The sequence below is a fragment of the Harpegnathos saltator genome, unplaced genomic scaffold (genome assembly GCF_003227715.2).
Source record: "Harpegnathos saltator strain DR-91 unplaced genomic scaffold, Hsal_v8.6 scaffold58, whole genome shotgun sequence".
In the NCBI taxonomy this organism is placed as follows: Eukaryota; Metazoa; Arthropoda; class Insecta; order Hymenoptera; family Formicidae; genus Harpegnathos; species Harpegnathos saltator.
This window is the reverse complement of record NW_020230404.1, coordinates 1,942,216-1,968,207: the sequence shown is the minus strand read 5'-3', so window position 1 is coordinate 1,968,207 and position 25,992 is coordinate 1,942,216. Positions and strand designations below refer to the sequence as shown.

The 25,992-nt window shown below is 43.5% G+C and overlaps 1 protein-coding gene across 7 annotated transcripts; it reads right to left on the bottom strand.

Moving 5' to 3' along the window:
- 5-HT2A (5-hydroxytryptamine receptor 2A) lies at positions 1–25,615 on the bottom strand. Of its 7 annotated transcripts, none has more exons than XM_011151262.3 (10): positions 25,115–25,615; positions 23,892–24,063; positions 23,582–23,834; positions 12,470–12,883; positions 11,676–11,967; positions 4,513–4,737; positions 2,765–3,107; positions 1,568–1,777; positions 779–1,075; positions 1–426 (listed from the first exon to the last, which is right to left on the bottom strand). In XM_011151262.3, the coding sequence occupies exons 4-10, from the start codon at positions 12,779–12,781 to the stop codon at positions 186–188; spliced, it is 1,920 nt and encodes a 639-aa protein (XP_011149564.1). In that variant the 5' UTR covers positions 12,782–12,883; positions 23,582–23,834; positions 23,892–24,063; positions 25,115–25,615; the 3' UTR covers positions 1–185. The 7 variants fall into 7 exon arrangements, with proteins under 7 accessions (XP_011149564.1, XP_025159661.1, XP_025159660.1 ...); XM_025303876.1 differs by having other exon boundaries at positions 23,892–23,917; XM_025303875.1 differs by having other exon boundaries at positions 23,582–23,917.
- Between the last annotated feature and the right edge of the window lie 377 nt (positions 25,616–25,992).

Below are 25,992 nucleotides of genomic sequence, written 5' to 3'. Positions count from 1 at the left end.
TTTGTGTCAAAACAGTAAAGTGATATTACTTTATTTCGCTTCGTACATGAATTTGATCCCTAAGCTCAACTTTAGCTATAACATTTATTCTTGATGCGTCTTTAAAAAAATTGACAAGTACTCAATGGAATTGTCCTGCGGAACTTGTCGGCCGACGATCAGTTGGTTCGTCGCGACGGAGAAAATTAATCGGTCTGATCGCGCTCGTGAATCAGAAAGGTGTCTCGATACAATGAGTCCGTTGTTCGATGCATCATCGCCACGAAAGAGCTACCGGACGCTGGTGTCGGCGTAGGGTTCGACGACGGCGTTAGTAAGGGTGTACCCTGGAAACTGATGGCCAACGGAAGCGCACCCGACGTGCACAAGCCCATCGCGCCCCTTCCGCTCTCCGTGACTGAGCGATATCTCGGGAGTCTCGCGGATCTGAAAGAACGATATCGGGTTCATCACGTTAACTTCCTTTTGTCATTTATGAAGCACAGAGAACATACATTGTTGAACAGTCGGTGAAATTTTGCTTGATTTTTGAATTTGCAGTTTGAGAGGATTGAAAGATTCAGTTGGATATTAGAGAATTCTTAAGATATATTAATTGAGGAGTAAAAGACTGAACTTGGGTCAAGGTCAACATAAAATAAAATAAAGTGAAAATAAAAATACATTTTCAAAAATAGATTGAGTTTGCAAGTAATCATTTGCGATTAGATGATCGATACATTTCGATTTAATATAAATTTTCAGTGCTGGCTCTAGTCAATAGCTCTAGTAGCATTACCTCGAACATTTGCATTTTAGTAACCGAATAAACGCGGCTCGAAAGGTTTTGTTGAAGATGGTGTAGATGATTGGATTGATTGTCGAGGACACGTAACCCAACCAGAGGAACGTGTCTACCACGTGTCCTGGCACAGAACACGTGGGACACGCGGCGAAAAAGATGTTAAGCAGGAAAAACGGTGCCCAACACAACACGAATGTGAAGAACACCAGTCCGAGAACCTTACTAGCTTTCTGTTCGGTCGCAACCGCGTTCGCGGCTAAGGATCTCTTTCTTGTTCGCCCCGCCAGGAATCTGAAAGAACATTAATCTTACAGTATAGTGATTCTAATTAATCTTAGAGAAGACACTCTCGAGGAAAATTTCGAAAGAAAAATTGTCTATTTTGTCGATTATTTTTATTCGTATTTTATTTTAATTTTATTTCTAGTGGTTTACCATTTTTTCACTTATGAAGAGCTTGCTAGTGGTCGACATTTTTTAAGTTTAACAGCTTTCTCGAAATCTGGAGTCAAATGGATGTTTTGTTTGTTATCTACCTTGTACTTTATGGATTATGGATTATGGATTTTATTTACAAATTTTGTAATTCACCGATTTGAAGATTTACGCAATCGAGCTTTTTAAAGTTTGACGGGGATTCAGGTTAGATGAAGTTAGTGTGTTAATTTTACAGACCTCGGATTGACGCTTGATTGCTTAGATTCTCGGTCTTTTAAATATTCGGATTTTTAATCTTACGTAATAATTTAATTGTTCGTAAAATACATTTGTAATGAACGTTACCTGAGATTCAGAGTGGTCGGTGTGACATTCAACTGCAGTTTCAGTGCTCGCAAGGTGAAGTTCCTTGTTTCGCGCGCGATGTTCTCCGGCGTTTGGGTCGCCTGATCCACTTTCGACTTGAGCTGAGGTCCTGCGGCGGGACTTCCGGCGCCGTTCACCGCGAACTTTAACTGTGGCAGGACCTTTCTCACGCCGACACATCTGTCGTCGCTGTAGCAAACAGACGAAATCCTCAACTGCTAAATCTGCCGAGAAAGCTCTTTACTTTCGTCGGCAACGTTGCTCGACATCATCGATCATCCCGCTGGCGTGCGATTCATAGAGAATCGAACGACCGTGTAACCGTGTAACAACGAAAAAGAAAAGACAAAAAGAGAAAGATCCAGGTGGACACTTCTTTGGAGGAGTGTTTACCTCGCTTGACTTCTCATTTCGCCGGTTGTGACACGACGCAATATCGTCGCGTTCGTGCGCGGAATGTTTCGAGTTTCTCCGTTAAAAATTGACGCGCTGATGAAGAAAGTTTCGGATCGCGCGCATTAATTTGCGCGACTCCGGACTGGCCGCTGCGTTGCGACGCTTGATTTAAGATGCATAGACTGCGACGTTGTCGTCGCCGTCGCGCTGATATCAGGGACATTGCATGCGCGTGGTCCGCCTTGCATAAAACTACGCGATAAAAGCGGGAATTTGATAGACGACCGGATCCGACATATTTATATCGCGAATGAACAGCGTACAATCGTAATTTTCAGCTCCTCCAAGTTCCTGTAAGCGTGTGCAAATAAATTATAAATTACATTACGCTGCAGAAAATTCGAGCTCTCCTTGCATAGCAATGGCCGAGATGGATGATTAATTATTAGTCCTTCGTTGCGAGGAAAATCGTACTAATATGTTCAAATAAATTTTTGCAAATAGTGATGTTACTGACTAATTAGGCGACGTTAGCAGACGACTTGAAAGGTCTGATCCAGAAAGTCAACTTTTTCGAAGAAACTTTCCTACGCTAAGAAAAAGCTTACTCTATAATCTTGACTTATTTTCCGCGCACAAGATTATCCCCTCTCGGGTTTTTCTTCGCGCGCGTTTCGAGGTATCCCGTGCATCATGCGCGCGCGATAAATAATATTACAGTTGAGCCGCGTGCCTGGAAATTCTGACAACCGAATCCCACGGCCGCAAGAAGTTTCTCACCTTTCCTTCTCCGCGTTGCATCCGGAAGCGCGGACCTGCCTGGTCGAGGAGGTGGACGATCTCATGGCGGTGATCGTAGTCGTAGTTGTAGATGACGAGGACGCCGTGGAGGACGTTTTCGCGGACGCGTACCTACCACCCAATCTGCGAAACTGATCGCCTTCGGGGTGCTCGGCCGCGAAACGCGCTTTCTTGCGAAGCAGCTGCACCGTCAGCACGTAAGTCGCCACCATGACGATCATGGGTATGTAGAAGGCGATCAAAGAGCCGAACACGAAGAACGCCCGGTTGTTGATGACGCATACTCCCGGCCGCGGCGTGATGTTCGAGGGGTTGATTATACCTGAAAGCAGCCGAGTCCTTGTCACGCTTTGATTAGTCCTTTCGCTGATTAGCCATCGATCTGCCGATTAGAGCTCTCGATCGGCCGTCAAACCCCGCGGAGGCTGTTTTCCGAAGTCGGAAATAGCCTCGTCGAGATTGAGTTTTTATCTCGTAATTTTCGTCTCGTGCCTGGAAATTTGTATAGAATGTTGTATCTCAGGGTCTTTCAAAACGGGGACTTTTTATCTCAGACATTACCTCGGAAAATGTCCTGTTTGGAAAAAAGTTTCGTTAGGTCACTTGGGTCTTGTTTCAACGAAAATTACACGAGACACTGGGGGAAGGTTATAATTGGATAATAATTGGATGCCCTGTGAAGCGCATTTCGCTGATTAACGACGACGTGAGGAAACGTCACGAGCAAATTATTTTCGATAATCTGTACAAAGCGCCAAGTGTTCCACGTCGAACGCGAGCACGATGCTCCGCATAATCGACTTTCTCTCAGTTCAGGTAGAGATAAAGTTATTTAAATTAGGCGGAATTTGTATAACTTGACTAATTAGAATTTCCATCGGGCTATTTACATCGCGGAGAGATGGCGGCGAGGGTGCTGAAGCTTCTCGTTATCTCGATTATCGATTAGGCCAGCCGTCGAGGAGCTAATCGCGCCATGATAAATGTATATTATGTCGATAGAACATCGTCAGTGCCGATCATTACGCCGACTTTTTCACCTTTATCTCGCGACGGAACGGCACGCCGCTCGCGTTCATAAAAACGTGAGAGATCCTTTATCGGTTCACCGCTCGCGCGCGCGCGGCAAAATTGCGCCTCGAGATTTTCGCCGTCGAGATGTTCGCCCGGAAAATTCCCAATGAATTCTCGTTTTTTCGACAAGGTCGCGAATTAACTAACGTTAAAGCCGGAGCCGATGAGACCGATCGAAGCACCGTTGAAATTACACAACAAACACTAATAAGTGCTAGTGAATATTAACTCTGGAGAGGACGAAAAATATTCCGATACAAATCATTAAACTGCCATTAACATTAGATAACAAGTATCTTAATGCGTGCTGACACCAACGAAGAGAGGGAAAGAATATTCTGCCGAAGTAATTGTTGAGTTTCGAGCGATCGGGCTGACGTTATGCAGTATCTGCACACTCGGTGCACTCAATTTCCCTTTCTTAGGGCGTATACCTCTTAATTGCCGGGGATAGTAATGTTCCGTCTGTCCGACGCTGCGCTCGTATAACGTACTCTCCCTCTCTTCGGGGGTTGTTTCTTCCCCGTAAATGCGCTCCCCACATATTTATGGCCTCTCATTGCGCCTGCAGTCGGCCACTTTATGAGGTGCCTGCCGGTTCGGTATCGGTAACCGGAAGCTTTCGTGCGAAAAGGGCTGTACAGACAATTTACCTAACACCGTGATGGAGCTAGAGACCAGCATGGCTAGCAGCCAGACAGCGGCGATCTTGAAGCCCACCACACGTTTCGTGGATGTGTGACGTGTCCTGAGCGGATTGCGGATCCCCAGGTAACGGCCGAGGGAGATGAAGCACATGTGCATTATACTCGCGGAACACGCCAGCACGTCGCACGTCACGTATACGTTGCACCACACCATGCCGAGCGGCCAATACCCTGAAAACTCGCCGGAAATCAGCTCGCGTCGAGTGCGCGTACGGGACAAGTCGTGCTTTCTTAACATGTTGAGCGATCACCGGTTACCAGCACCGTGCTGCTATCACGTCTCATTAAAGTATAATTAAAATTACATTAGAGTGTACGATTAATTGTATGTGGAGGAAGAGCCAACGTAGGTCACAACTTACGAACAATTTAACAAATCGCTGTCGATTTTTGTCGCGAAAGCAATCACGTAATAAATGTTTTGAATTGAAAAGTGTGACTCTGGTTTCTGCGTCTGCTTGGTTTGCCCGATTGACACGTTGCATCGCTTTGTTCTTAATATCCTTTGATTCGAAAAATTGTGATGAAAATGATTGAAATGAAAACACTGAGACGTAGAAGCTCCGTATTTTTACTGTTATTCGCGACTTTATTTTATTGTTATTTAATATTGCTGACGTCTTATTACGTGTCACTTAACAACACAATAAAGTTTTTTATGTTTTTATTACGGGTATGTATATAAATAAAATACGACTTATGCAGGATATTAAAAGAAATTTTAAAGAAGGGTTCTAGGTTTCTCCCTTTTTTTGAGTACTGTATATATCGCGTTTCCGCGATAAAAATTTGATTTCATTAAGTTGTTCGCGACTTATAAGCTGCGTTGGTTCTCACTGGCTTTCTTTCACATGACTGTAAATCTGAATGGCCTCATTGTAATTATAGAAAAAACAATTGTATTCAGGAAATTGGTTGAACAACTAATAGAGGACCAATGAGACAAGGTACCAAAATGTACGCGTCTCAGATTACATCTGTTTATCGTGTCTTTGGTAATTGAATTCTCAGTTAAGCTTTTGTACAATCAACGTAAATCAACGCGGCAATTAACGGGTATTAACGTTCGTTCTTCGTAATTGCGTTCAATTCATTCAGTTGTCGAGCGGTTCGCGCTAAAACTGCTTTGCGTCCGAGAAAGCAATGATTATTTCTCCACAAAATTTTGCAGCATATAATTAAACGTTTAGGAAAGTATAGACGGACGGTTCAGGAGCGAGCTCTCCAGCAAAGGGCGACATTCTCTATCTCCCGTTGACAATTGTAAATATAATTATAATTACGAAACGGAATTTGTAATTACGGGACAGAAGATGTAATCCTATCCCGATAATAGAGATAGTAGTAGAATACTTGTAGTAGAATACTTGATTTCGTATTCGATCGCGCTCTATTTCATTTGAAGTTGCATGATCGAGTAATTTGAGACGTATATAAGTTTTCTCTCTTTCTCTCTCGCTCTTCCTCTCACGGAATATTTCACGTGAGAAAATTCGAGAGAAAAGGATTAATTAATAGCATATGCCGCGATTTTTTATCGGATGTTCTTTCACCGTGCGACTAGAAAGGATTCGGCTGATCAGGATATTGCTTCTGGATTTTCCTATATGCGTTGGCTTTTGTCAGGCGCTTTGAGCAATGCTTTCTTTTTGGAAAATCCACAGCGGAGGAGCGAATCGAGATTAATATTCGTCGTCGGAAATAATCGACGATTATTTTCGCGTTTCATTTGCCAAAGTAATAAATCGTAGATTTATGCTCATAAATCTCGCTCAAGTTCGTGTCTCGCGAATTTCCGCTTTACAAATTGCTGTTTAAAAAATGAATTACAAAGAACGGTAAATCGTCTGGAAACAAGTTCGCGTTAAAGTGCGAATTCTGATCATTCGGTAACGCGATCTACAAGCACGAGTCCCCGATTAATTAGGCGCCCTGGCGGACGTTGCAGGTGATTCACGATTACTTCCGTATGTGAATGTCGCACGGCCTAAGAATAAACGGGATTGTAAGGCGCGGACAGACATGCAATTTGGACCGGCGCATCCGGAAGCGCGCGAACGTACGACGCACTCAGCATCTATGTCCACATCAAACGACGTCACTGTCGGAAATGCGTTTACACAAACCGTCACTCTGCACGCACGAGTTTCCGCGCGCCGTCGATTTATTTTCGCTGCCTCAAAGATTTGCGGAAGCCCGAGGAATTCTCTGACATGACATCTCAGAGAAACGTATCTAGAGCGATATTCATTACGGTCGATAACGGCTCGAGGGGAGGGGGAAGAGGGGAATAGCGAGACATGTAATATAATAAATCGACACCGACCATCTCCGACCAACACACACACACACACACACACGCGCGCGCGCGCGCGCGCGCACACGCACACGCACACGCACACGCACACACACACGCACACACACACGCACACACACACACAGAGAGAGAGAGGAGGGGAGAGGGAGAGAAAAATTGGAGAGAGAGACAGAGAAAGCACCCCGGTTCTTTTTGCTTTTCTTTCTTTTTCTTTTTACTATAGTGAAATCGAGTCTCGATGGTCCAACCTAATGAATTCGTTATTTTAATATAAAGTGTTGTTCTCGTTAAAAGAATTAAGGCAAGAGACGTAGAATTTCTGGAGACGCATAGTAACCTCAAAAATTTGCATAGCCGCATTATTAACTCGGAGACTTCGTTGCGAGGAATTTCATTAGTAACAGATTAAAGTACGGCTTGATGAGCAGACACGTCGCAATAAAGGCCTAAGTACACACAAGAGAAATGCAAGAACAAAATGGAAGGCTGAATTAAGAATACAATTCACGAGAGAAAGAAAGAAAGAACAGAAATTTAAAATAGGATTGGCAGAAAAATTCAACGCGAGATTCGTATAAAATCGCAATAGGAACTTCAGAATGAAAACGGAGCGCCCAAAATTTCAATAAAAATAAAAAATGAAATTGTCCCAAACATTTAAATTTTCACAAGGTAGAAATATTCCAGATATTAAATCTCTTGTCATACTATATACCGCGTTAAATTATCGTTATTGTTATTATCTAATTTAAATAACTTAAGAAATTTCTTCCTTCCTTTTTCCGGCTATTATCACTATTAATTTCTCGGGCACTTATCAAGCGCTGCGGTCGCGGCACGACGCCGAGTACATATGAGACAAAAGCGACCGTGTTAGCTTTTCCGGAATTTCAGAATCGATTGGTCTTCCGAGTTATTCTTTCTCCTATACTTATCCTTTTCTTTTTTTTTTTTTTTGAATGAAGAACTTCGCAGGAAGTCGGTATCGTCAGGTGGAAACTTTGAGGAATTCTGTCAGAGAGCACATTCGGATACGCTGAAAAAGAATCGAGATGCAAAAAGGCAAGCCGGTAGTTCGCGCGCGAAGGCGCGAATACTGAATACGAAATATGCGTATTGTTCTCAGGCTGTAAATTTGCCAATTTTCGGCCACAAAGGTTTCGCGCGCGCCGATGCATGTCTCCGTAACAAGGCGCCTACACGAGCGTGTGTTTTCTGTGCTATGTGCTCGCGATACACTTTTACCGTACCCGCGGCGGTACATTCGTGAAAATACGAAAACAAACGTCGAAAATGAGTCGCTCCGCTTAACGAGTGTAAAGTACGAATGAGGAAACGCGGGTCCTCGGGATGATGATTCAGCACGCTCGTCGTGTCAGGAATATCCAATGATTTATCGACATTGATTATCTTTTTTGCGACGATTAAAGTGGAACGATATGATGGAAATAACAGAGCGATATCGGAAGGAAAAAAGATAAAATAAAATTGAGTTTGATTATATCCATTTGTTGGTTCTCGGTGGGAACTTAGAACGACATTATTTTTTTTTTGCGGCGATTAATTACAGTTGAAAGATGTGCTATAAATTATTTAGTAATATTAGAAAGAAATTAAAGTCGCATTTAATTATTGATTCGTTGGGTCTCGATGGAAACAAGCAGTTTACAATGAAATCATGTTTTTGAGGCGATTAATTAAAAGGGTGTGATATAAATATCCTTTTATAATATCAAAACAAATGAAATAAATTAAAATTGCATATCGAAACGAATAAAATAGAATAAAACAAAATAAAAGGATGCGCTTTTAATTATTCTTTTATTGAATATCTATTGGCACGAGTAATACATATAAAACATCATTTTTTTCTGTGATAGTTTATCAAAATAGGATGGAAATTTATTGACTGATATTGAAAGGAACAGACGTAAAATGAAAAGTCGCGTTTAATTATTTATTCATCAGATTCCCATCTCAATGCGAGAAGTTTAGAAAATGACAGTCGTTCGTCGCGGCGAGGTCGCGCTGCTTGCTCTTAGATTTATAGGCGATCGGTCTCATGTTGCTCTCGGCCCTCTTTCTGACGAGAGAGAGAGAGAGAGAGAGAGAGAGAGAGAGAGAGAGAGAGAGAGAGAGAGAGAGAGAGCGACTCTATCCACGGGTTTTCGCGCATCACGTGCTCGCACGCACTCCATCTTTCACGAGGAACGCGCCGACGACACACCGGGCATTAGCGGAGTCATCGTCGTGGCTCATTTATCTCGCGAGAGAGACAGCTCGTGCTCCACGACCTGGAAGGAGTAATGCCTAGGCTGGTGTGCGTGCATCAGGTGCTGGGAATTCAAAATCCCGAGACGTCGACAACATCGTTTGATCCATTAAATCTTTAGTAGCTGGAAAGTCTGGCATTTTCGCCGCGCGTCATTTCGAATCTTTTGCATCATCGACTACTTAAAGCGGGAAAGCATTCGAATCCCGTCATACCGCGATTTTACAATCGCGTAGTTTGCAAACAAAATTCGATGAGTTTTCATATTTCCCAATTGCACATCGTGAGAGGAGAGAGAGGGAAGGGTTCCGGGGGAGAGGGAGGGTGAAGGAGAAGCGAGAGGGTTGACAGAAGGTCGCAGTTTGGACGGACGCGTTTCTATTTTGTTTTTTCCTTTCGTGTCAGATATTAGTTCTAATATCATTCTAATTAAAATGCTCGAAAGTCCGAACTTTGTCCGGGCGGCGGAAGCAGGAAGGAAGGATTCGGGATTTTATAATTCCGTATTAAAATCTCAGTTAATATATATATATATATATATATCCGATCTCCGTTCGAAAGATGTGATTGCTGAACTTTCGCCAGTTGGAATTTGCAATGTGTCCGCAAAGTTGTTAGGCTGGGAGAGAGCAGGAAAAGGAGAGGGGAAAGAATCGCACGCTTTTTATGCAGGTTTGAACTTTGACATTACCTAGGCTTCGCGTCTCGTATGAAGGAAAAAAGTCAGCGTGATATGCGCAATGGCGAAAACACGAATTGCAATTAACCGCGCCGGCGTAACGGACACGTCGCGGGAGTGGCAAATAGAGCGTTAAGAGAACAAAGACACTGACTTTACCATGCGCGCGTGTTGAAATGTTAATTATCGTGCGACAAACAATCTCTGTTTGCCGCGCGCATAAATTAAACGGTGCCGTCGCCGCCGCCGACGCCGACGCGACGTGCGTATACCGGTGGGAACAGCTTACGTATTTTAAGGGTTAATGAACAAGAGCCCGCTGGTACGGCGATATTTCGTCTAATAATTCTCGGCGTCCGTGATCCGATTATAGGACGCCGCCATGATGATGGCGTTAATTAATTCGCATTTCGACTGAAATTACCGTCGGACGACGGAGCACACCGCGCCGCCATTAAGTACTTTCGAGTGTCCAATCTGCGTCAGCTCGATGACCGCCTACGATTATCGTCATATCTTCGATGACGCCTATCCATCACACAATCCCTCGTCTGGAAAACCGCCTCGGACGTTCTCGAACTTTTGAACTGGTGCGAATACACGCGGAGCCCTCATCAGCGATGGCCGCGCGCGCGATATCCTTGAGAAGGAATGCCAGAAAAATCGATTCGACGAAAATTGCACGCTACGAAGTCTACGCGATGACTTTTTCTCCGTTTATAAAGATCCGATGGCCCGGAGTTACACGGGACAGGTGCTTTCATTTTCTTTCTCTCTCTCTCTCTCTCTCTCTCCCTCTTTCTTGTTTTGTTCTTTTCTCCTCACGTTTGCCGAAATGAAACCGCGCGATGTTTTCCTCAACGATTGAAATTGATTCTGCTCGTCATCCTGTGCCTGCGAAAGTTCAAGGCGACCTAATCGAAAAGTGGACGCTTCATGGGACGTCTCATATTTCACCATGACATTCAGGACATGTTCCGTCGCGAGTTAGAGCTTGATTTAAACGCCAGAAGTGACTTCTATGAATGCGAAATTTCTCGTAGTAACCAGCGTGCGACCAGAAAAGAGGCGCGCAAATGGACACGCGGCGACCTTCCAGGCAAATCGTCTCCCGTTTCTACGCTTGTTCCACGGCGTCTTAATCTCACGGATTACATTACGAGCGTAATCCGATCGTGCGCGACGCCACGCAGGACCCCTTACAGTCTGCTCCGTGTGCGCCATCAGAAACGCACCGTTTTACCCGAGCGCCTATTATTCGCGGCTCCGCGAGCGGAGCAGTCGCGATTTTTCGCGCATCCGCGATGAAATTCCCGCCTTTTGTCATTTCGTCCCGTTCTATTTGACCTTCCGACTCTATTTGCCGTCTGTTGAAACATAAGAACGGAGAAATGCTCGAATAGCTCAATGTTGGAGGAGCATCGGTCCATTGATTCTTTAAGCTTCGTGAGATTTCGGTGTTCTCGAATTGCCCCGTTTTTCGGTCGTTACATTATTCACTCTTCGACGTTTCCTTATCTTGATCATTTTATAATTCATGGGACGCGACGGGAAGAGTCGACTTATGTTCGAGAAAACCGTATAGCTTTTCATAAAAAAATTGATATTATCTCGATTTCTAAACAAAATGTAGGATCTGCGAAAAATTTCTTTGAGCCTAGATGCTTTTAAAAGAAGATATTTTTCCCCGAGACATCCTCGTCTCGCAGAAGCGAGAACGGAGGAAACGTTCTATATGTTGATCTGCAGTGACACTTTTTGCAGTGTCTTGTACAGTTTTCTTGGCTCGGAAAGACAGGCTTTAAGTGTTAAGTTAGTTCTCGGGGAGGGCTCGAACTCACCTAGAAATCCTTGTATGGCACCCAGCGGCATGACGAAGAGGCTCACGAGGAGATCGGCCACTGCTAACGACAGCAAGAAGTAGTTCGTCACGTTATGGAGCCTCCTGTCCAGTACCACTGCAAGACAGACCAATATATTTCCCAGTCCACCGGCGGCTATGAACACCGCCGCGAACAGGAAGCTCCAATCGAACCGACGAGCCTTGTTGCCGGCGCCCTCGATCCTGGATCGGTGCGAGCAGGACACGGCCAAATCCTCCACGATGCCTCCAGCCGGAGTACACTCCAGAATCTGCGGAACGGCCGATTATCTGTAGATGTTATCTGAGATGAATGGCCGGAATCTCCGAGACGTCGAAGTAGAAGGCAACAATTTTTAAGTGTCATCCCCCACTGAAATTTATCGCCTCGCGGGATGAAGATCCTTAGATCACGCCTTGGGATGACTTCTGAAGCTTTCTAAGTGACGATTCGAACAACCCTTGTCATTTCGGGAAGCTCGTTCGACTTGGAAAAGAGTATTCGGAGACCTGATTATGTTAAGACGCGGATTTGATGTCGGTATCGTTAACGTTGGAAAATGTCGACAAACGTTGATGGTAAAATGAAAGCGTCGAAATGTTCGAGCGTCCGTTTTAATCCGTTTGTTTCCGTTCCCTAAACATCTTTCCGAGACTCTTGAACACTCGTGCAATTTTATTTTCAAATACCCGCGAGTTATTTTCAATTTCCGCGACTTCTGACTCTTTTGAACTTCTATACTTCGACGTCTCGCTGTATGTCGAGCAGCTCACTTGTTCGGCGAATGACGTGGCGTTACAATCCCTTGTGGGTATCCTGGATAAAAAGATACCCTCGATACTTTCGAGGCCGTTGAGGAGCAATGATACGTTGACGTTGCAAGTCGCGTAATCGCAAGGTGTGCAAAAGAGTGTCATTGAAGAGGCGAAGGTTCCCTTTTCGACCATACAAAGGTGGTCGAATCCGCCGGAACCGACGTCGCACTTCTCGGCGCAGTCCAGAAGTGTGTCGTTGCAGGATACCTGATGCAACATTGTCGTCCAGTTGCTGCTCCAGGATGTAAGGTTGCCTTCCGGGACCAGCATGACGAGCCTCGAAGAGGTCCGCGGAATTAGAACCTCCAGTTACGATCGATAGCACGCTCGAGCGAGGTCCTCGCGTCGATCCGAGGTGCTTCTAAAGATAGTCTGAAGAGAATATCGGGTCCTCCTATATTAGTACTCTCTATATTCTGAATTTAGAAATATTAGAAGTAAAATAACAAATTGAATGCTTTAATTTGAATCTTACATTTTAATTTAGCTTTATTCGGAGAAAGTTTGAAGTTCATTGGGAAGTTTCTTTGAAATAAAACTCGGTCTTTATGGCCCTTGAGTTTTAAATCAAGCATCTTAGAACCAAAAATTATAACAATTAATCAACTAATCTAATTTAATAGAAAAATAATAGCGGCTCTAGAATTTTTTTTTATACAGGCATTGTCGATATTGTTTGGTTTTTTCTAAACTTTGCGTAATTTATAACATCCCCGAGTTATCGCTTTGTAATTTAACGGCGGATTGTAAGGGGAATTTTAATCAATGAAAATCTGCCGTGGAAATTAAGGTCGAGACTTCGGGGGTATTTTATGAAATTAGGTTGATTTACATATGATTAATTACTATAACGTGGGGTTGAGATTTTTCTTCCGCATGAATAAGTATATTTTTTGCGAAATTTCAGCAAACATTTCCAAATTTTGGTGCGTGTAGTTACGCGATCGGATCAACTGGTGACCGCTGACGCGTCAGCTGATCGTGCGGGCTAATCAGCTGATCGCAGGGCGTCCTTTCGTTCTTTTTAGTTATCGATATCTTCTTTAGTTATCGATATAAAATATGTCGATTATTGTCATTTATTAAAACAGAAATTTTATTTTTTTATTAGGAATTTTTGAAAGATATACTGAGTATTTAGGGTAACAAGTTTTCACGTTGCTTGAAAGAACGATTGCGTTAGTGTCAAGAATAAAATTCTTCGCGAGATATTTTCGAGTAATTAAAATAACTGACGTCGCGTTACAAGTCGTGTACGATCGAGAGAAAGGACTGCTGTTTACGTATCTTGCTAAAATCAAGCGTCGTTGTCGGGGAATTCAAAGGGAGACCAGAATCCCCTAAGCTTCTGCCAAAAATCTCAATCTGTAGTTTCCTAAATCGGCTTAAATTAATGTTTCCGGGGCGCTTGTCTTGCTGTCTTGCCTCATCCCCCGACTCTTTTTAATTATCAAAGATCGGAGCTGACTTCGTCGTCTGTTGCTTTATCGTCAGAAATTCAGCGATAACGACGTCACTTGGGGGGCGTGCTGATTGCGAACGGGATCTTACGAACAAAGCGTTCACGTTCCCTCCCGCTCGCGGTAAACAAAGGACGAGATGTCTGTCGGCCCGTTGACTTTCGGGGACATCGATAAACGTAAGATCGGACGCGCGATATTCTCTCGCCGCGAAGGATTTTCGAAGCGGCTGCAAAAGTGACGGTCATTCTCCTTCCACCGCGGACCGCTATTTATTTACAAGGACTACTGGATTAACTGACGTATACCGGATATCGACAGTCTGTTCTCCACCTCGTGTGACAATGCCGATCCCTGAACAAATTGCTGCTCTGGTCAGCTCTCGCCTGTCAATGATGTTTCAGAATGCCGCCGCGTTACCGGAGAAAATCCGTTAAAATCCCTTATAAATCGCGAACTGAGATCTGAATTTACGGCGGAAGATTAATGTGTCACGTTATCTCGTTCTTTGCTCTTTAAAGAGTCCGCCTTCTGGCGAATAATTCCCGCAGGTACTTGAAGTTTTAGTGATATAAATTAACGATTAATCGATAACTTCAATATGATGAAGCGAGACACATCTTTATGAATTCATGTTTGCGCGCTAATTTATTTACACAAATTATCGAGTCACGTTGCATATACAAATAATCTGTAACGAATAACTAATATTTGAAGTAGAAAGTTTCTTAACCAGGGAGTTTGTTTATTTGGTACGAGGAGTTTCATCCGCCGCTCGTATTTTGCAATTAGCGTAATTAGAGAGCGGTTATCACGGGTGTAGAATTTTACGAGCGAAACTAGAAACGATTCCGCCGCAAAAGCCGAGGAGGAACCGTACTAGGCTTACGGATTTACGCGAAAAGTTGATAACGATATATTAACGAGCAACATGAATAATTAGGTTGATGCGTGGGCATTAAAGCCACGGCCGAATATTACGGGCTGCGAGTGAGTGCATTTTGGCCTATATTTATATCGAGCAACTTCGCGCATCGTGATATCGCACGTATAAAAATAACTCCTTTCCTTCCGCTTCTTCCCTCTTCCCCCCCCCCTCTCTCTCTCTTTCGCGTGTGCACGCGCGCGCTCAAACTTGGAAATAGGTGCAAAATTAAGGGCCTGTATCGACACCTCACTTGTCATAAATTATTAGTACTTGTGAAGCACGTGTTTCCACGACACATACTTTAATAATTATAGCGCGATCTACAAAGAAAAAGAAACAATAAGAAAATATTTGTACCGATAATATTTAAACCGATGCATAATAATTAATATTAGGTTGGGGAAAAAGAAATCCATTATTTTTCCGCTGGATGGTTTTAGTGGTATATATCACGTGATGTATTAATCACATAGGTTAATATTTATACTCGTTGGAAAAGTGACATTCCGTACTAAAAAAAATTCTTTAACGGTTTTTGATTTGTCGATTAAGTTGTGAGTTATGTGAGCACGTAAAAGATGTACGTCAACAAAGAGAAAATTCGATATATTTTACAATTTTGCTTCGATAAAGGCGAAAATGCAAGCCAGGCGGCTGAAATTGTGAATGGTGTTTATGGTCCCGATACTGTCACAGCCAATCACGAGCAATTTTGGTTTCGTCGATTCCGTTCCGGTAATTTTGATGTTAAAGATGCATCTCGCACAGGTAGGCCCGTCGTCGAAAATGTCAATAAAATTATGGAAATGAAGTAGACCGGCATGTTAGCAGTCGTAGTATCGCCCAGGAGCTGAAGATCGACCACAAAACAGTTTTAAACCATTTGCATAAAGCTGGATTCTAAAAAAATCTCGATGTTTGGGTGCCACACGAATTGACGCAAAAAAACATGATGGGCCGAATTTCAATCTGCGAAGCCTTGACCAAACGGAACGAAATCGAGCCATTTCTGAAACGGATGGTGACTGGGGATGAGAAATGGATTACATACGACAATATTGTGAGAAAACGATCGTGGTCAAAGCGCAACGAAACGGCTCAAACGGTGGCCAAACCAGGATTAACGGCCAGGAAGGTTTTGCTGAGTGTTTGGTGGGACTATAAAGGAATCATCCACCATGAGTTGCTTTCATATGGCCAAACACTAAATTCGGACCTCTATTGTCAACAATTGGACCGTTTGAAGCTAGCGATCGACCAGAAGCGGCCAGAATTGATCAATAGGAGAGGAATTGTTTTTCATCAGGACAATGCCAGGCCACATACGTCTATAGTGACTCGTCAGAAACTCCGGGAGCTTGGTTGGGAAGTTTTGATGCACCCACCTTATAGTCCGGACCTGGCACCAAGCGATTACCATCTGTTTTTGTCATTGCAAAACTTCCTTGATGGTAAGAAATTGACCTCAAGAGAAGACTGTGAAAATCGCTTAGTCGAGTTTTTTGCAAATAAGGACCAGGGCTTCTATGAAAGAGGGATCATGAAATTACCTTTAAAATGGCGACAAATTGATAGAACGGTGCTTATTTGACCAAAATCGAACAATCCTAACTATGTTAAATAAAGCCTTGAAATAAACGAAAAAATAATGGATTTCTTTTTCCACAACCTAATATATTCGATAGTTATATATTTGAAGACACACGAAAGAAGTAGAACGAAATGTGATGAGGAATATATAATAATATGAATGTGATTGTTAGGATTCATCCTCTCGTGATGATTATTCGGTCTCACAGAAATTAGTTGGGCCGTTGGTTGTGTTTATTTTATATTAACCAAACAATAACACGTTCCATCGCAGTCTCTTCGTTACCCACCATTTTGCTCTGCTTTCCGAGCAAACGCGCCTGCAAAATGACTGACTCGTCCTACGAAGCGAGGAAATTATCGACGATTCGTCGAACTTGCCGCAAACCTATAATAATTCACAGACACCCGACACGCTCGCGCGACCGAGCGACAGATTTTTATTCGGCGAACTGCACATCTCCGCAGAGGTGGCGAATATGTGTCGGGGATATCGACCGGAATCGTCGCGTCGTGTGGCTGCGGCCACCTTTGACTCGTGTCGGTATTTTCATCGGAAAGATCGCGCTCCGGATCGGCGTTCCCGAAATCATGTTGGCAGTTTTCGGCTTTTCGGCTTGGTGGTAACCTGAAGTGCAGCGCCCTAAGTGGCTTGATTCGCGCGCCGAAAGTGCATCGACGAGTGCAGGGTCGAAGTGCATCGTACTGGCGCGCACACACGGCAGCGCGCGCTCGCACCAAAGCGACCAGTTAACTCGCTCGAGATCGACCGATGGGAGCGAGATACGGATGTAATTTATTAGCAGTCCCGCGTGGAAAGTGACGCGGCTTCATATGATGACCACTGACGCCTCTAAGGCCAATGACAGCGCGTTCTGCCACCAACCATCAGCTGGGAAATAAACATTAATTATGCCATCCAAGGCACGCCAAAGTTGCAATTGGCTCTTTTTCTCTCGTACACTTGTCGTTCATTAAGCCCAACGAGTTAATTGAGATACGTGTACACGTACGCGGCACGAATGCGCAAATACATTTTTTTCTCATATCGCGATCATTGTCTACCAGAATTCGGACGTAGAGTTTTCATTAAAAATTGATGCGATCGATTTGAATGACAGACATCACGTCCCTGTATAACGTATCGTTGTTAGATTGAACCAAGTATTTTACAAGAAGAGCTTCGGAGAAGACCGTCGTTTTCTCCTTTATCGGAATCTTCATCCGACCTAGAAATCTCGAAGCGCGCTTCGACAGGAGAGAGACCAAGACGTTCGAAGGTATAAAAATCCGCCGAAGGATGCCAGGGCTGAAGTATGCTAAGCACGTGTCACTTAGTTGCGAGGGAAGGAGAAAAAAACTGTCTCGCTCGCTGGAGCGTGATTTTTAAGTGCCGTCACTTATGTATAGGTGCAATTCGATTAACCGGTTCTGCGCGCGGAGCTCATTAATCGCGCGAACCCTTTATCGGGGCGATGTTGCTATCGATCTCGTCGCAATATCGCCAGTGCCTTGAGCTTTCCGTGTAAGCCGTTTACGCGAGGAGGCAGAAGGCCGACATTTTATTAGCCGGATCGCCTGCGACACCCGAGACCTGTTGCTTTAATATCTCGCCGCTACACTTGATTTAATTTTAAACGCGAGACGATTAAGACATTGTCACTTACGTTCTATTAATTTAGCGAAGCGCTCCGCGCTTACACGATGAAACTTGCCAGTTGTTTTGCTCTTTTGTGTTCCCACTCATTTCGGCCCATTTTATTTTCAGCCATTTCTTGTCCGTCTCGTTCTCTGCATTTTGTGCCTCGCGTAGACATTATGTTTTCCTGTTTCATTTTATTGCATATTTATATTAATGCCATGCACACGCGCGTGGCGCGATATTTCTTGTTTTAAACAAGCGTCCGTTAACTTATCCATATTAATTATAATAATATCCATATTAATGAATAATTGTCTTTCAGCGAGAACACACACAGGTGGGAGTGTTCGGTTGTTCCTGCTGAGGAAAAGGGCGCGCGCGGATAATACTACAATTATAATTTCCGGCTCTTTATGCGTCAAAAATGGAAATAATTGATTCGGTCTTTCCTCACCCGCATTACTTTCTCTCTCTCTCTCTCTCTCTCTCTCTCTCTCTCTCTCTCTCTCTCTCTCTCTCTCTCTCTTTCTCTCTCTCTCTGGGGAAATTAGCGTGAAACATTCAACAACCGCGATTAACGCGCGTCATTCCGCCGAAGAGGTCGATTGTTAAAGCGTCGTGTTAAAGCGAACGGCAACAATAATTAAATATTTAAGAACTCTGGATTTAAATGATTTAATGGCGCGACGATTTAGGACAGAGAGTATATGAATATCTACTTCTGCGAATATATTATTTAACATGACGATATACATCCATTCTGTGTGTGTACGAATACCGACTTTCTTGCGTCGATCAGTTAATTGATCGATTATGTTCAATTAAATATGAATAAAATGAATAAAACGGTCGCGCTTTCGCCGGTGAGGAAATTTCAACGAAATTCGCGAGGATAAATGTTTTTCGATGATAATGAAAATCGCGATTATACGACCGCCATTGGCACGGCAAGTGGCAGTTCCTGGCGGCGTGTTTTAATGGAATTATCAGGAGGATGAATAAATAGCGTGTGCGATAATTGGAGTCGCGAATTTTGACTGGCCAATCGACCGACTGGCCGCCCGTCTTTCGTGCGGTAGATTTTAAAAGAATCCACTGAGAATCCCAGTATTCTGCTACAATAATGAGAAGATTACTGACATCCGTGATATCCGATTTTAGTCGGTCAACAACTTTCCTTGAAATTACAAAGACATGAGCGGGCCGCAGGCGGGTGAATAAGAGAAACAGAACGGCCGTCGTGCAATCTTAATTAACCCGCGCTCTAGACACACCGGAAGGGGAGAAATGGATAATCTTGTTAAAATTGTAAATTTCATTTTTGGACCGACCATGGCCCCTCTGCAGTTGCGGCAGGAAATAGTAGCGATATGCACGGAGAGAATCTTACAGCTCTCTTCTTAGAAATTCTTTTTCCGTGAAATAAAATCTTACGCCATATTTTCTAACAGCATAAAATAACAAACTGGCGATCGACTTTATCTCGCTAAGGAACTCGCAGTGCATTTTAATAGCAGGCTACACAGTTTCTAATATAATTCCTAAATAGCACGTATCAAACGGAGTAATAAATTGAGGTTAATATTGACATATTGACGTTGACATATTTTGAACGGTTACAAAATCCTGTGGTAATTTTTACCATAAAATCCTCGCCGTTTATAGTCCTTAGCACCGGCGATACAGCAATGCTTATTACAAAAATTGTTTCATCGTCTGTAATGATTTCACCTCCGCGATTATAATTGCGAATAGCCATCAAATATTTTCCCTCGCGGGTCGATCTCGTGAACACGCGATGACCAATTCGTATAATGATTGATCAATTATTACTGTTTCATCCTTTTTGTCGTTTTGTCGATAATTAACGTATATTCAGCGGGCGCGCGTGGATATACATACATACACACACATACATACACAGGAACATTTCTTCTCAATTTCGGATCTCTCCGCGCGCTCTCGAAGTTTGTCCATTAAAACCGGAAGCGGAGCGTATATCGCATCGTACGACAGTAGATCTTCCCTATCTCTCGTACTGTATTGTGCTGCATTATATAATGTTACATCATGCCGCCGTAGAGTACATCTAATTGTATTACACGTGGGTCGCTTTTCCCCGCACATGTGAGAGACACGAGTAGACAGGCATTAGCGAAAATCGTAATTAGCTAATCGCGCGATGCATATCGTGTCTTGTTAGGCGCGAGTTACATAATTGTTCTTTTCTTTGCCTCGCGGTTGGTCGAGCAAGTATTGCTACCACGTAAAAAGCTGAGGAGAAACATTTCACTGTTCGTGCGAAACGTGCGGACAATCTCTTCCTCTCTCTCTTTTTCTTTCTCTTTTTTCCTCTTTCTCTCGTGCATACGAATCGAATGTGTCGATGTTCCATCGTTCCGTCGTCACTCTATCGAATTCGGATACGAGGAGCGCGACCGCACGGCTCGATTTTGGAGCGTGTCTCGAGGTAACTTTAGCGACGAAACGCGCTTCGACGGAGAATGCCTTTGATGCGCGGAGAGTGTGAATGTTCCATTAATTATGAAACATAAAGAGTAAATATGTGCGTGAACATCGATGTCCTTTTTCGGGAATTTTTTTCTCTTTCTTTCTTTGTTTCTCTTTTTCTATTCTGCTTATTAAACAGCGTTGGAAATTCAGATCATGCGCGAATCGTCTGCATTTTTAACAAAGCTGTAAAAATTTACGCGCGATTGAGCGTACGGCCGGGTTTCTCGAAGCGTCGACTCGAGGTAATACGCGTCAGAGGGAATACGATAAAACGCGGTTTTTCGCCGTTTTCACTCACGGCTTTTTCCGCAGGACTCAATTACGGGAACAATAATAGTTACTCATTGTTTTACTGTCGGTGAGTATGTCGGCGGCTACTTTCTGGGACGCGATGAGGAAACGAGTTACAGTTATCAGATTTCTTCTATTTGAAAATATTTCAATACTGTTCCTCTCTTTTCTTTCACCTTCTTTCTCACAATTTTTTATCGGAGACAATGAAAACGTTGTCTCGTAAAGGACATCCTTGAGGATAACTGTTCTGCTAGGATTTCAAAATTCAGCCATATTAATGAACTCATTAATTATAACCATCGTTATGGTTTCTGTTCGGTCGTTCGATCGCGTTTACTTTTTTAATTAACACGCGGATCTTGTATCTTGATATAATTTTGGATTTTGATATAAATTTTCGGAAAATTTTACCAGGTTTGCACGCCACGGCGGACTTTTCTACCATTCTTAATTTGCTCAACTTGCCGTGGTTCAGAGTGCCTCCTTCTGCTTTTCTTAGAAATTCTCAACGAACAGCCATCCCACAATTCGCGTTCGTTCCGTTATGGAACGTTATGCGGTTTATTGTTGCAAAATTTTGTTGTAAAGGAGCAGGCGAAACTCGTTGAAATTGATCGAAGGATATACGCGCGATACGATGTAAATTGTATGAACCACGTCGTGAGCTTTCACGACGGATAAACAAGTTTAAAACTGGACGAGAAAGCATAGCCGATGAACAAGCAGTGCAAACCTGGCTGCGAGTCCAAAGATATCTACGTCGTTAAAATAAAAAGGCTTAGAACGACGGTGTTCAAATATACATGGCGAAACGTAAGAGGGGATTGTTTGAGAAAAAGTCGCGCTGCCGCAGTTTTATAAAAATAATTATAAATCGACCATTTTAAAGAGCGATTATATCCGTTCGTTCTCTCTCTCTCTCTCTCTCTCTGCGAAGACTAATCCGCCGCGGGATCATGAAACGTTGTCGAAATTGGACCATTGCGGTACTAATGCTCTCGAGTATCCCTCTAGCTGTAGTTATTAGTCTTGTAAACTAGAGACGTGTCAATTTCATTCTAGTTATCGCGACAGTCAGTGTGTGTGTGTGTGTGTATGTGCGTATGTCAGTGCCATTATTAGTCAAAAGTCATCTCGTTGTGGAGGAAAAAGTTTATCTCATCGAGTGCTTCCATAGTAAAAGGTAAAATAAATGCAAATGCATAACGCTGCGTCCATAATAAATACGGAACAACAGGCTCCGTCGGAAAATATCCTTAAAGGAGGGACATTTTAATCCTCTTATACTTGTAAATTTCAATTCTTCGATTTTTCTCGAACGTACTCTTTAACCGTCACGATCACATTACGTTGTTCACTGAGCATTTCCCGTCGTCGTTCTCGCAGGTTTTCTCCTGAATATAAATTTTTTTCATCAACTCTCTTTCCATGTAGTCTTTTTGCGTTGCACGCTAATATAATCGACAGGTTTCTCATGTTCTTGAAATTGTCGGGATATTGCGTTACATTTTACGGTAAATGTTTCGCACTCCTTCTTTTTTATTTAGTAAGAATGTGCGATGGAAAAATATAACGAACTACGAGGATAGTCCCAGAAGTACCTGACCTAACAAAGAAAACACAAAAAATTTGGGAAAAAGTATCTTTATTTCTCTACATAGAATCCTTTTAGCTCAATACACTTTTCCCAGCGATGTTCAATAGCTTCGATACCCTGTTTATAGTGGTAGAATATAATGTAGGTTTATAGTGGTTTATAGTGGTAGGTATAGTGGTATAGTGGTATAGTGGTATAGTAGAATCGTCGAGCTCCTCAAAATAGCCATCAAGCCACCTTGGTCCATTGTTTTGACTGTTCCTTCGTCTCAGGTGTGAAGTGATGGACCCATGTTTCATCCATGGTTATGAATCGACGCAAAAACTCGGCTTTATTGCTGCGAAACTTCGCCAAACACTCGATTGAAACATCCTCACGACGCTGTTTTTGTCCCAATCGCGGCACCCATCTTGCGCACAGCTTTCTCATGTCCAAATTTTCAGTCAATATGCGATGTACAGCACTTTTTGAAATGCCCACCATGTCTGCTAACTCGCGCACTTTCAGTCGACGGTCTTCCAATACCATTTTGTGGATTTTCTTCACCATTTCTGGCGTGGTTACCTCATTTGGTCGACCACTGCGATGTTCGTCTTGGCAGCTCGTACGGCCTCGTTTAAACTCTGCCACCCAATATTTTACTGTTGTAAACGAAGGAGCAGACTCCCCCAGAGTAGAATCTAGCTCCGCTTTCATATTGGTTGGACTGAGGCCTTTCAAATGAAAATATTGTATCACATAACGATGAGCAATTTTTTCCATGTTTACAAATTCACTGAGAGCGTTCACTATTGATGGCTGCCAAACAAATACTAAACAACGTAGCGTCGTCAAACTTCAAATTTAAGCTTTATAAGGTTGGTACTTTCTACCATAGTCATTCTTTACAAACAACAACCGCTATCTATACGTCAGGTCAGGTACTTCTGGGACTACCCTCGTACATTCGGCGACTCTGGGAGAAAGAGGCAAATAGAATCGCGCGCGGATCGACCTCGAAAAGGAACGTATCGTAACTCGATCGACTCTACACGATTGTACTTACTTTTTCAATTTCTGCTGTTGGCGTCCCGACGCCATCGACGCTCTCACGTTGCCGATGCAGTTTGTACATTGTTCGAACCTCAACCGAGACGCGCACCTCTCACTTTCCTCGCTCTTCTTCTTCACTCCCACTTGAAATCGTGCCGCAATTGTTCTCCCTCCGATTCTTCCGACACTTGCAGACGGCGATGAAGTAAATGTTTATTTGCTCGTCCGCAATCCACCCCCATCCCCCCACCGCTGAGGCTTTATGGCTTTACCGAAATATGATTTATAGATGTGGGGGCTTACAAAGGGTGCGTGAAACTCACCAAGTTACCTCTCGGCCGCAGGTTCTCTGAGAAATTTCGAATGGTATAATCTTCGCCGTAAGTGCCAAGTGGAAGAAGCCATCGAGGGGCCAGACTAGCGCCCCCTCCCCCCTCCGATATAAGGCGTTTCTGAAGTAGGTCGTCAAACTTTGGAAATGTGTTCCCCATTAACCTTGGAACGAAAGAAGGTCATATACGGCTGTAGATCCGAAAAATGAATGTTTCTCTTCGTGTTATAAATACATTTTGCTTTCGGCATGAACGTCGGCCGAATTTTCGTCGGGGAAAACGCAAATATAATTATCACATTTTCTTACTTTCCCCTTCGTCTTTTTCTTTCTCGGTCATACTCTGGCCAATTGATTTACAGCTTATGAATCGGTACTCAATTCGAAGAGAAATCAGATGTGGCAGGCGAAAGCGCCAGTAAAGAACAAAAGTTCCATTCGGGTTATAATATTTCCGTTACACTATATGCGGCAGTGAATCGATATATTGGGTTAAATTCTTAAATTATCAACATATATTTGAGTCCACCAGACGTCGATGAAACATTATTAAGAAAAAACAATTCAATTTCCGGTGATTCCTACAAGAAGTGGAGCAATATCTATCTTAAGCGTGAAACCTTCGGTTTGGCAAATTCAGGAATTTTGCGAAATTTGTAAACTCTCATTACGAAACAAGAAGAACTCAATTTAATTACCGAAAATCTCTTAAAAGTAAGAATTGGCTTCGTTCAGAAAATTCGAGTCTAATGTGTGAGATTACTGAGGTTTATGATTCTGAGACGTCGTTGAGAAATGCAGCGGATTGAAGTCTCGGAAGATCGCACGCCATCCCTTGAAAGGCGTTCGTGAAGAACACCTTCCGAGCGTCGTGCATTTTTGCTATAGAATCTCGCGGTATTACGCGACTCTTCGATATCCAAGACGGACCAGGCAGGTCGACTTTATTAAATCTCGAGTGACTTGCGACATTTGAATGGCAAAGTAGCGCGGATCCATCGACTTTTAATGTACGGAAGCTCGAGGAACCTCAGTACATACACTCTGAACATACCGCTGAATCTGCAACGAAGTATTGAAGAAAAAAAATTGCAGCCGTATTTAAGAGGGAGTTTCTTATTTTATGCTGCTGTACGTCGGCTGCGGATAAGCATCAGACGATCGGCGGGATTGTCAAAAAATCGATCGAATAACGCCTTTACGGCGAATAATTACCTCTGTACTCATATTAAAAGTTTCTCGCTCGACTCTCTCGACTTTTCCCACGAGGTTGTCTAATTTGCGACGTAATAAAACAAGACGACTCGATGTGTAATGAAGCGAAACGATTCACGACGTGTGAGAGTTCACGAGATTGAATGAGCGAATTGACGAATCAACCGCGAGATATCGCGGCCACGAGGACGAGAGAATGTACGTTCGTTTGTTCGGTTTGTGACTTTACTGTGTACTGCTGATTGTCCGTGAAAATTATTGCGAGCCCTGACGGAGTCCCTTAGAAAGGTGACGTCTTCGGCTGTCACTGTACTCATTGAGCAGTCCTTTTCTGTGCACGCTCAGCTCGATTTTAAATGCTCCTCTTCGGCAAGATCGAATTTTTGACACCACGTAGCCTCGCAATATCGTCGGATGAGCTCGTAAGATGAGCCCACCGTAAGCGATGCTAGATCGGAACGTTGCAGCATGCAATGATGCACGGTGCTCGCGCTCGGACCGCGCGGATCATACTGAAGAAGAAACACGGAGGCTGCGTGGTGAGATGAAACGAGATGGAACGAGAGGAGCAAGACGAAGCGAGATGGAGTAGCGGCGCGTGTCAAAACTCGCGCGCCACCCTGTATCTCTCCCTTTCTGCCTCCACCGTCAACCCTCTCCTCCTTCGGGCGCCCTCTCCGTTTTTTCCTCATTTTTCTTTCGTTTCCGCTTCTCGCCCCCGCTCTATGTGCTCTGTTCGCACCCCTTCGCCCCATTCGCCGCCTTCCGCTCCAGCCGCTTGTGTCTGTTATTGCGGGCTTTCTCTTATTTCTTCTTCCCGGCCGATTTCTTCCTTTCTGCTACGTAATTCTTCCGGGCCTCTTCATTGCCGCAGACGC